At 36.9% G+C, this 11,153-nt stretch overlaps 1 protein-coding gene across 2 annotated transcripts; it reads right to left on the bottom strand.

The window, feature by feature from the left end:
• Window positions 1-802: 802 nt before the first annotated feature.
• On the bottom strand, window positions 803-10,245 carry LOC121628236 (NAD(P)(+)--arginine ADP-ribosyltransferase 2-like). 2 transcript variants are annotated; one of them, XM_041967216.1, is made up of 2 exons: window positions 10,115-10,245; window positions 803-1,526 (listed from the first exon to the last, which is right to left on the bottom strand). In XM_041967216.1, the coding sequence occupies exons 1-2, from the start codon at window positions 10,184-10,186 to the stop codon at window positions 807-809; spliced, it is 792 nt and encodes a 263-aa protein (XP_041823150.1). In that variant the 5' UTR covers window positions 10,187-10,245; the 3' UTR covers window positions 803-806. The 2 variants fall into 2 exon arrangements, with proteins under 2 accessions (XP_041823150.1, XP_041823149.1); XM_041967215.1 differs by lacking the exon at window positions 10,115-10,245 and adding an exon at window positions 2,131-3,513.
• Between the last annotated feature and the right edge of the window lie 908 nt (window positions 10,246-11,153).

Genomic DNA, 11,153 nt, shown 5'->3' with positions numbered 1-11,153 from the left:
TAATTGTTTTTTTTATTTTTTTTTTTTGCCTGTGTGTGTCTGTGTGTGTGTGTGTGTGTGTGTGTGTGTGTGTGTGTTTATTATTATTTTTTTTCCTATGTCACTGAAATAGTTGAGCCTATGGAAAAACATGTTTAGTTCATCAATCTGTCCAGGCCTCCATTCGTCTGATCCACCTTTCTATTAAATCCTGCAAGCTTTTTAATCCTACTCATACCACTCTAACCTGTCATTAATGACATGGTAATAGGTCTTTGGACCCTGTGGGTTGTGGGTCGGGTCTTTGTGTATTGGGAGTAACACAGCTGTCAAGATTCCATAAAGTTGACATCTGGCTACTTTTTAGTTCGACTGAAAAAAATCACATTCTGCAGTAAATCCAAAATAACAGAGAAACAACAAAAATGCCTTTTTACACATTTATTTCTTACAATAAATGGTCCATTACAGAAAGCAGCCCAGCAGCCCAGCAGCTCCGTCAAGACAAACATTACAGCTGCTGGGAGTCATTTCTACACATGGATGTAGAAAAAAGGCACAAAGAAGTTGAGTGAGTTGCATATGAGGAGGATCAGAACAGAAAGACAAGATATAGATATATGAATTTTCCATTAAACTCTTTAACTATCCTGTATGAACAACATGAGATTACAAGAAATCCAATGAAGAGTAAGCATAAAACTGGAAACCATAGCCACTGTTTACATTTTTAATTTTATTGTTTGCATTATATATTATCTGGGTTTTCATGACAAGCGAGAGCTGAATAACATTTTAACCTTCTACCCAGAATGAACCAGTGGATGCTATTTAAATAAGCTGCAGTTCATATTACTTTTATGTCCTGCACTCGCCAACACATAGACAATTTTACAGTCTTCCAGCCCTTCGATATAACGTGGTGGTCTAACTATGTCTTTAATAGCGAACATCTCATACGGTGGGATGAGCACTTCTTGCTCGCTGTCATTGTAGACTGAATATCTTTTCAAATATCCACCATAGCAGGTGTTAATCCTAAAGCAGGTTTCTCTACCAAAGTGGGTCAGGTCTGTTCTGTAAGAGCTGGATGCAAAGGAACCCAAACGAATTTTTTGGTTAAGTTTTCCAGTAAATGCAACTCCAGTTCGTCTGTAGGTGATGTGACAGCGGCGATTAGGATTCAAGATTCTAATGGCTGTCGTCAACAGGGAATGTAAAATATGGAACTGGAATGACTTAATATAATTTTTCCTTTGTTCTCTAACTGCTTTATTAAACTGTGAATACACATCATTACCTGTGTACACACAGATTGCTTGCATGTGATCTTTGGTAAGAGCCATGTCCTCCTTGCTCCTTATGTTAAACTTCTGGACAGCACACGTTTCAGCATTTTTCCAGGCCTGTGCATATACTCCACTTGTCAGCTCTTTAGAAAACTGCTTTTTGATCTTGTCCATCGATGCCGTGTCGTTGCAGCCATCGTACATGTCATCAACCGAATCCTCAGCCATGTTTAATGGGAGCCCGGGATTGCGAGGGATCTATAAACAAAATAAAGACAAAAAGAAGAGACAGTTATTGCTGTTTGCTGTTGCATCTGTTTGGTCTATTTAGGTACCTGATTGAAGAAAAATTTTAATTTATATCAGATTAAGATGTTTTTTCTTCATGTAAAGAAATGTCTGTGGAAAAACTTTGAGTCACAATATTCCAGTTATCACATGTAGACACAAATGGAGGTGACCACTTACTAGTGCACTTACTGGATGTTAACTTTATAATAACAACCATATGATATCTCTGTTTTCTCTTCCTCAGTCATTGACTCAAACAGAGAATCAAGGAGGAATCATTCATGTCTTATTTGCTCTCTTGATAATTGTACATCAACACAATTTTTCTTGTGGACAATTAGAAGACACAATCTCCTGAATGAGAGCTTGGTGATGATGTTTTCCATTATAAGTGGAAATAAGCTTAATGCAGTGCAGAGAAATGTTAAAAACTGTTAAAATCTTGGACATTTGGCTTCAGTTTGTTTTAATTTGCCATTTACAGCCACTCCTGGACCCTACCAACAAAACATAAAGTTGCTCAAACATGATTTTCTTGGTGAAGTTTTGGAATGACTAAAGTTGGACTCACCCTCATGGAGTCCACAGAGAGCATCCAGCACAGGGTCAGACACAGCGGAGTGAAGATCATCATGTTCTTCATGTCGTCAAGAACACAGTTCCTACAATCTGAAGAGCTTCTCAAGGTATGAGCAAAGCTGTCATCCAAAATGTGGGTTTTATATACTTCAAATATGAGTCATGAAATATGTTAATAAGTCACATTTTATCTCCTCCCATCTCTTTTGAAATACCCGAATATTTCAAAAGAAATGTCCTACTGTTTATACATCATTGTGTCCTGTTTTCTGTCTGTTTTGTTCTGTGCTGTTTGTTCCACATCTTGTATATTTCTGTTGGAGACCCCCTTTTTCTTTTCTTGGGGGGATACTTGGGTAGAAAAGAAATACCCAAATATTTTGGCTATTTGTATAACCAGCACAAAACTGCCATCAGTAAAGGACTAGTGTGGTGAACAGAAGATGAAACTTCAACAGTTTTTCAATTCATTTAAATATGTGATCGTCACAAACAAAAACCTTCTGTGTATCAGACAAACATCTGTTATCCAGTGAGGTCTGTGTATTCCACCCGTTACTATTTCATTTCTGTGATTCCTGTACAGTAATTTGTTTTAATTAGCAATGTGTATATTCCTTTGTATATATCCTGACCCTCTGCTGTTTAAATAAAAGTAAAAGTTCAACTTGTTCTTCGCTTAGACGTCCCTAAAAACCTTATGCTTAATTTCTAATTAAGATGTTTTCACCCAAGACTTCTCTAAAACTCTTGTGTTAGTTTCTTACAAACATGATCTGCATAAAAGACTTTTTTTTCTCAGCCACAGTGTGAAGTAGCTTCCTCATTTTAGTCACGTCTCTCTGAACTTATGAGAAGTTAGATCCTCTTTTTTTTATTAACTTAAGGCTTTTTATTACAATAGAATAGAATAGAATAGAATAGATCTTTATTGTCCAACAAAGTGGAAAATTGACTCACCATCACAACCCACACACACCTCTAACATATAGTACTGCATAGGTGCAATAAAAATACAAATTAGTACAAAGAAGTAAAAATGCAGCAGTTCAAATTAACCTCTGTGAATTGGTCACTTTGTTGAATTAAGAATGTCGATGGCATTTGGTATAAAAGACATTGTGAAGGGACCTTTAGCCAGAGAAACTCTAAATCGTCTTCTTGACTTCTGAAGCTTAAACTAACAGGACAGAAGGTGATCGTCATCTGCCAGGATTCTCTTAGCTTTCCTTTTTTCAGTATTGATATTCATAAGAGGCAGTTGGGATTTTTTAAAAAAGTCCTCGAGATCTACCATCCTGCAACTTTTAGATGCAACTCTTCTCCAACACACTTAAATCAAATGTCATCTGCATGTCATTCAGCTCTGCAGAGGCCTGGTAACGAGCCAGTCATTGGATTCAGGTGTGTTGGAGAAGGGTTGCATCTAAGAATTACAGGATGGTAGATCTCGAGGACAGGGCTTGGGCACCCCTGGTATAGGGGGTGGGTGAAGGGAGGAAGGGGGGAGTGGTTGAAGGTGACCTGGTTCCTGTGGTGTGTAACTGGAACATTGGGGTTGGTACTGGCACGCTCTAGGTGGTCATCTGAGTGGGCCTGGACCTCCTTAACGTGGCACGGGCTCTCTGCCTTATAAATAAATATATAAATAACCAAAACATGCACTGAGACAACAAAGTACCAGAAACACACACACACACAGACACACACAAAACCTAAATAAAAGTAGTGTATAAACCCACTGGACAACTCAGTGACTGCATCAGCATGCAGAGTATGAAGAATGGAGAATGATCAGAGATGAGTGTGATCGTGTAAATGTGACTACGCCTCTGCAGAAACCTGTGATGTTTTGTTTGGTTTTTTTTTGTTGTTTTTTTCACACTATAATTAAACAGAGGTGGCAGTTTCAAGTGCTCTGCAAAGTTCCTTTTTTTTTTAAACTGAGCCCCTCAAAATTTCTGTGCATGCCACTAGGTACAAGTTACAAATATGGAGATACAAATCACTAAACATACGACCCTGTTGTAGTTCCATAGCTCTGACCCCTTTGAACATTTTTGTGGTCTGCTAAAAACTGCCAGAAACTCAGACTGGCTTATCTAAGTATCAAATGCATATCAGAACAAGTTTGAGAAACTGAATTTCATATTTAGCCAGTAGTGCTTCTATTGTAGACGACCTTTGGGTAACTAGGGCAAGCCAGAAGGGAGTGGGTAACCCCGCATGCACGTCAACACTTACTGGCTGATCCAGTAACTTGACCTGTGCACAGAAACAGCAGTACAATTGTTTTGCGGGCTGAAGACCACAGCGGAAAACCTCAGGAAGAGAAAAAATGAGGACAAGCATAATGTCTTTCTAGGCCAAAAAGGGATAAAATAGATTGTGAAAATCGCCAATTTCAGAGCAAATTGAATGAAAATTATTTATTTACATTATCAACCAGTTCACCCAGACATTTCATTTTCCTTAATTTCTAATCAACAAGTTAACACAAACAACTTCTCTAAAACCTGTCTGCTTAGTTTCTAACCAACACGAATTGCATAAAAGGCTTCTCTAAAATATATTATCACCCTCCACCTCAGCTGGTTTCCTCATTTTCTTCGCATCTTATACCTCTCTTAGGTCATGACAAGTTATGAATTTTAACTAGATGTAGTGTTGCACATTACTATATAACTTTTTAAATTAACTCATTGGTAATTTAAAAACAACCAGAAGGGAGAAACACACCCTTGGCTCAGATCTCATGGAGATTCTGATCCTTACATTTAGAATTTATATTATTGGGTGTCTGGAAACAAAGTTATTATTTATACCATATTAAAAGTCTAAACTTGGCACTAGGCAATGTAAGGCAAGTTTAGTTTTTGTATATTACAATTCAGTGACATGGTGATTCAAAGTGTTTAACAGAAACATTGAAACACCAGAAAAGAAGAAGTTTAATTTAAAATTAAAAACAAAATAGAAAGGACAAAGAGAGAACATTAGATAAAAACAATATTATAACATGGACTTCAAACAAGGTTTGGACTTTAATAAAATTTTAAATGCAGCAGAGAACAGGTGGGTCTTTAAACTGGATTTAAATAAACTGAGTGTTTCAGCTGGTCTCAGGCTTTCTGGGAGTTTGTTCCAGACATGTGGAGCATAGAAGCTAAATGCAGCTTCTACATGTCTGGTTCTGACTCTGGGAACTGATAAGAAACTGGATCCAGATGACCTGAGGGTTCTGGTAGGTTCATACTGGGTCAAGAGGCCATTGATTTATTTTAGTCCTAAACCATTCAGAGCTTTATAGATGAGCATCAGAACTTTGAAGTCTATTCTCTGGTGAACAGGCAGCCAGTGTAAAGACCTCAGAGCTGGACTGATGTGATCCACTTTCTTGGTCTTAGTGAAGACTTGAGCAGCTGAGTTCAGTATAAGCTGCAGGTGTCTAATTATTTTTTTAGGTAGAACCTGTAAAAACACTGTTACAATAATCAAGCCGACTAAAGATAAAAGCATGGACTAGTTTTTCCAGGTCCTGCTGTGACATCATATCTTTTACCCTTGATATATTCCTAAGGTGATAGTAGACTGACTTTGTAATTTCCTTAATGGGTTTTTAAAATTTTAGGTTTGAGTCCATCAATACACCCAGATTTCTGGCCTGGTTGGTGGTTTATGTTCCACTAGCCTTCAAGGCTGCTGCTGTCACTCCCATCATCAAAAAACCTGGTGCTGATCCGTCTGACTTCAATAACCTTCTCTTCCTCTCCAAAATTCTCGAAAAGGTTGTCGCCTCTCAACTCCACACACACCTCACTAACAATAACCTTTATGAACAATTCCAGTCTGGCTTCCGTCCTTTTCACAGCACAGAATTTGCTCTGTTAAAAATCACCAACGACCTGCTGATGGCAGCTGACAATCCTCATCCTCTTAGATCTCAGTGCAGCATTTGACACCATCTCACACAGCATCCTCCTAAATAAACTGGCAACCCTGGGTGTTTCTCATACTCCTCTCACTTGGTTCTCCTCCTATCTCTCTAACCGCACACAGTTTATTCAACTCGAGACCCACACTTCAGAGTCACTCCCTGGCTCGGCTGGTGTACCCCAGGGATCAGTCCTGGGCCCCCTTCTGTTCATCACATATCTTCTCCCCCTTGGCTACATTTTCCGTAAACATAATATCAACTTCCACTCCTACGCAGACGACACCCAGCTCTACATCTCCTCCAAACCATACTCCTCTATCTGACTGCCTCCAGGAAATTAAAGCATGGTTCTCCTCCAATTTTCTCAAACTCAACAGCAGTAAAACTGAAGTTCTACTTGTCAGCACACCCTCCACTCTAACCAAGTCTCACAGTTTCTCCATCAACATTGACAGTTCTACCATTTCCACCTCCCCTCAGGTCAAGAGTCTCTGCGTCATTCTCGACAGCACCCTATCTTTTCAAGCCCACATCAGTAGCATTACTCGGTCTGCCTACTTCCACCTTCGTAATATCAATCGTCTGCGCTCATCACTCACTCCACATGCTGCTGTAATCCTTATCCATAGTCTTGTCACATCCCACATTGACTACTGTAACTCACTCCTCTTCAGTCTTCCCAATAAATCACTTCAGAAACTGCAGCTTCTCCAGAACTCTGCTGCTCGTATCCTGACTCGCACCTCTTCCTTTCAACATATTTCCCCCGTCCTTCAACAACTCCACTGGCTCCCAATAAAATACAGAATCAACTATAAGTTACTGGTCCTCACTTTCAAAGGTATTTACCATCTGGCCCCTCCTTATCTGTCTGATCTCCTCCATATTGCCACTCCCTCCCGTCCTCTCAGGTCATCCTCCTCCCTTCACCTTACTGTTCCCTCTGCCCGTCTCTCTACCATGGGGAGCAGAGCCTTCAGTCGCTCTGCTCCCCAGCTCTGGAACTCACTTCCATCCGAGATTAGGAACATCAACTCCCTTCCATCATTCACATCTGCACTCAAAACCCACTTGTTTAAACTGGCATACTCCCTATAACCCATATAAACTGACTGTTTTGTGTAATTTTTATATCAATGTCCGTTAATCTATTTTTAACTCTTATGTAATTTATATTTTTATTGTCTTTTTATTTATTTTTCCTTTTGTGTATACTGACCTTGGGTGTTTGAAAGGCGCCAAGAAATAAAATGTATTATTATCATTATTATTATTATTATTATTTCTCATGGCTCTATATGCATTTCTCTTTTTAGAGTAATTTCAAGTGAAAACATGTTCTACATGTAAACAAGAAGCATAAATAATCTCCTCATCAAATGCCCTGTAATAGCAACAGAAAAAAAGCAAAAAATTAAACTGCACTGAAGGTCAGTTACATATATATATATATATACATATATGTGTGTGTGTGTGTGTGTGTGTGTGCATGTGTGTGTGTGTGTGTTTGTGTCATAGTTCAACCTGTGATGCCACACTATTAAATAAGTTGAGTAATTTTACTGTCATAAACTCTAGTTCATATTCAATAGTTTTTCTCACATTTTTTCCCTTAAAATTTTATTTGATTTAAATTGCACCACTTTGTTAGTATTTTGTGGTTTTATTTTGGTAATTCTGCTTATCTTTCTTCGGCTCTCTTAGTGGCTAGTTGGTAAGCTAAGTTGGCTATTGGTCATTTGGTTCTTAATTGTTTTTGGTAGCCCCCCTTTAATAATTTATTTTTGTTATTTCCTCATAATATTTTGATTGGCTTCCCATAAATAAATGTAAATAATTTTTTAAACGGAGGCTCAAAACCTTCCAGATTACTGTCCAGCAAACTGAGGTTGATGATTGACAAATGTGATTATGACATATCTGACCCACCACACTGGACAGCTGTGAAAATAAGTTTATTAATCAACAACAAAGTTGAAATAGCCTTTTAAAACAAACTACATGATCTACATGGTGTGTTTCAAGCACTACTTTGGTAGTTTTCCTGCACATAGATGAGCAAATAAACATAGAAGATTCACTTGTTGTAAAGAGAGCAGAGGGGCTAGTGATGAAGTTGTTGCTCAATGAGAGAACTGATCGGTTTGTTAATCTGTACACACACTTGGTAACATTGTTAAACTTATTCAAGTTTAAATTTAAAGACATTGCTCTTTTCTATAAAGATGTAACCACTGTCCCTATCAGTGGAGAAAACCCTTTAGCCATTTTGTGAAGGGAATAATCAGGAGACTACTGTTGAGTTTCTAAACACTTTCTGGCTCCTCAAAGATTTGGTCGGAACAGTGGCGACCTCTAGTGGTCAAAGATTACCATAGCAGAATGTTTTATGTAATGATATGTAAAATAAATAAATAAATATTCAGAGATTTTCTATGGAAAAATATTCTATTTCTAAATTTACTTATTTTCAATATTCTTCCAAAAAATACTGCAAATGCAACTTTATTTATAACGCACTTTAAAAAAAACAGGTAGTTGAGACAAAGTGCCACAATGTGCAAATAACACCTTATTCAAAATAAATAGCATAAAAAAACATTAAATAGAATCAAATAAAATAAAATAATAAAGGACAAATGAAATAAAATAATTTAAATAATTATTAAAATGATAAAAATAACACCAACTAATCACTTTGAATCAGCCTGTCATTAATTGTGCTATACCTTGTATCTTAGTGAAAACACAGATGCAAGAGTTTAAAGTGTCCATATCTGAGGTACGGTGAATGCAGCATGACTTGTTGACATCATTTTCCTGAAACAGAAACTTTAAAGTGCAAGTAGCTTTAAATTAGCCCCTGGTCTCATTGTTTAAGTTGAGTGACACCACTCGTATGGAGCAATAGGAGTGCCACGAAAAACAATAGATCTGGAAAAGAATAAGGAAACAATAGACAAATACATAAAACAATATTAATTTTACTGCAGCCTACATAAACAAGCTGCACAGATCAGATCAGAATGACCACATGCAATCAGCTGAGCAACGTTATGATAACCACAAGATAAACAGAGCGCCATCTTACAACATTCAGATGAAAATCTTTAACCAGAACAGAAACATCCAGTAAGTGCACTTACTAGTTATTGCTGTTTGCTGTTGCTGGCATCTGTTTGGTCTATTTAGGTACCTGATTGAAGAAAAAATAAAATTTATATCAGATTAAGATGTTTTTTCTTCATGTAAAGAAATGTCTGTGGAAAAACTTTGTGTTACAATATTCCAGTTATCACATGTAGATGCAAATGGAGGTGACCACTTACTAGTGCACTTACTGGATGTTAACTTTAAAATAACAACCATATGATATCTCTGTTTTAGAAGACACAATCTCCTGAATGAGAGCTTGGTGATGATGTTTTCCATTATAAGTGGAAATAATGCTATGAACTATGTTTCTCATCACATTTGAAGACCTAATTTGATTTTCATGCCAAGAACAACAGACACACATGAAAAACTTTAGGACTTTTTTGGTGATGTCATTGGCGACTTTGTGAACTTAAAGGAACGGCTGCTGTTGAGAGATCAGATATTACAGATATTAGTTTATTATTGACACAAAGTCTGACTGCAGCTTAATGCAGTGCAGAGAAATGTTAAAAAATATATAATCTTGCACCAGTTTACTGTAATACAAAGATGTTTTTGTTGTTGTTTTGCCCAGACAAAATAAATACATATCAAACAGATCTACAATCAGACCTGCAAAAGGGGAACACATATGCTAATTCATGCAGCCTAAACAACAACAGCAAACAACAAAAAATAAACATACTGTATAAAACAAAGTAATATAAAAACTCATCTCCGCAAAAGTGTCGGTTGTTCAACAATCCAGGTAAAATAAATTTGGTTTCAGTTCATTTTAATTTGCCATTTACAGCCACTCCTGGACTCTACCAACAAAACATAAAGTTGCTCAAACATGATTTTATTGGTGAAGTTTTGGAATGACTGAAGTTGGACTCACCCTCATGGAGTCCACAGAGAGCATCCAGCACAGGGTCAGACACAGCGGAGTGAAGATCATCATGTTCTTCATGTCGTCAACAACACAGTTCCTACAATCTGAAGAGCTTCTCAAGGTATGAGCAAAGCTGTCATCCAAAACGTGGGTTTTATATACTTCAAATATGAGTCATGAAATATGGTAATAAGTACACATTTTAATCTCCTCCCATTTCCTTTGAAAAACCCAAATATTTCAAAAGAAATGTCCGACTGTCCATACATCATTGTGTCCTGTTTTCTGTTTGTTTTGTTGTGTTGTTTGTTCCTCATCTTGTATATTTCTGTTGGAGACCCCCTTTTTTTTTTCTTGGGGGGATACTTGGGTAAAAAAGAAATACCCAAATATTTTGGCTATTTGTATAACCAGCACAAAACCCAGTTTAATGCCATCAGTAAAGGACTAGTGTGGTGAACATAATATTGTATAAAATATTCTTTGTTTAATCAAAATTAAACCAAACTTCAAAGAAAAGAAGATGAAACTTTGATGAAACAGTTCTTCATTTCATTTAAACATGTAATCGTCACAAATACAAACTTTCTGTGTATCAGAAAAACATCTGTTATCCAGTAAAGTCTGTGTATTGCATCTATTACTATTTCATTGATTCCTGTACTGTAATTTGCTTTAATTGGCAATGTGTATGTTGCTTTGTATATATCCTGATTCTCCGCTGTTTAAATAAAAGTAAAAGTTCAAATTGTTCTTCCCTTAGACTTCCCTAAAAACTTATGCTTAGTTTCTAATGAAGATGTTTTCACACACGACTTCTCTAAAACTCTTGTTCTAGTTTCTTACAAATGTGATCTGCATGAAAAACTTCTCGAAAATGTTTTTTTTTTTTACAGCCACAGTGTGAGGTAGTTTCCTCATTTTAGTCACGTCTCTCTGAGTTTATGAGAAGTAAAATCCTCTTTTTTTTATTAACTTCTAGCTTTTTATTAGAATAGAATAGAATAGAATAGATCTTTATTGTTGAACAAATGGGAAAATTGAC

This window comes from Melanotaenia boesemani, chromosome 17 (genome assembly GCF_017639745.1).
Source record: "Melanotaenia boesemani isolate fMelBoe1 chromosome 17, fMelBoe1.pri, whole genome shotgun sequence".
Lineage (NCBI taxonomy): Eukaryota > Metazoa > Chordata > Actinopteri > Atheriniformes > Melanotaeniidae > Melanotaenia > Melanotaenia boesemani.
This window is presented reverse-complemented; position numbering and strand designations above follow the sequence as displayed.

Excerpts from the sequence above, each read along its gene's own strand:
- LOC121628236 (XM_041967216.1), bottom strand. The coding sequence starts at position 10,186 with ATGAAGAACATGATGATCTTCACTCCGCTGTGTCTGACCCTGTGCTGG. Across the intron at positions 1,527-10,114 it reads TCTCTGTGGACTCCATGAGG|ATCCCTCGCAATCCCGGGCT; the intron begins GTGAGTCCAACT and ends TTTTGTTTATAG.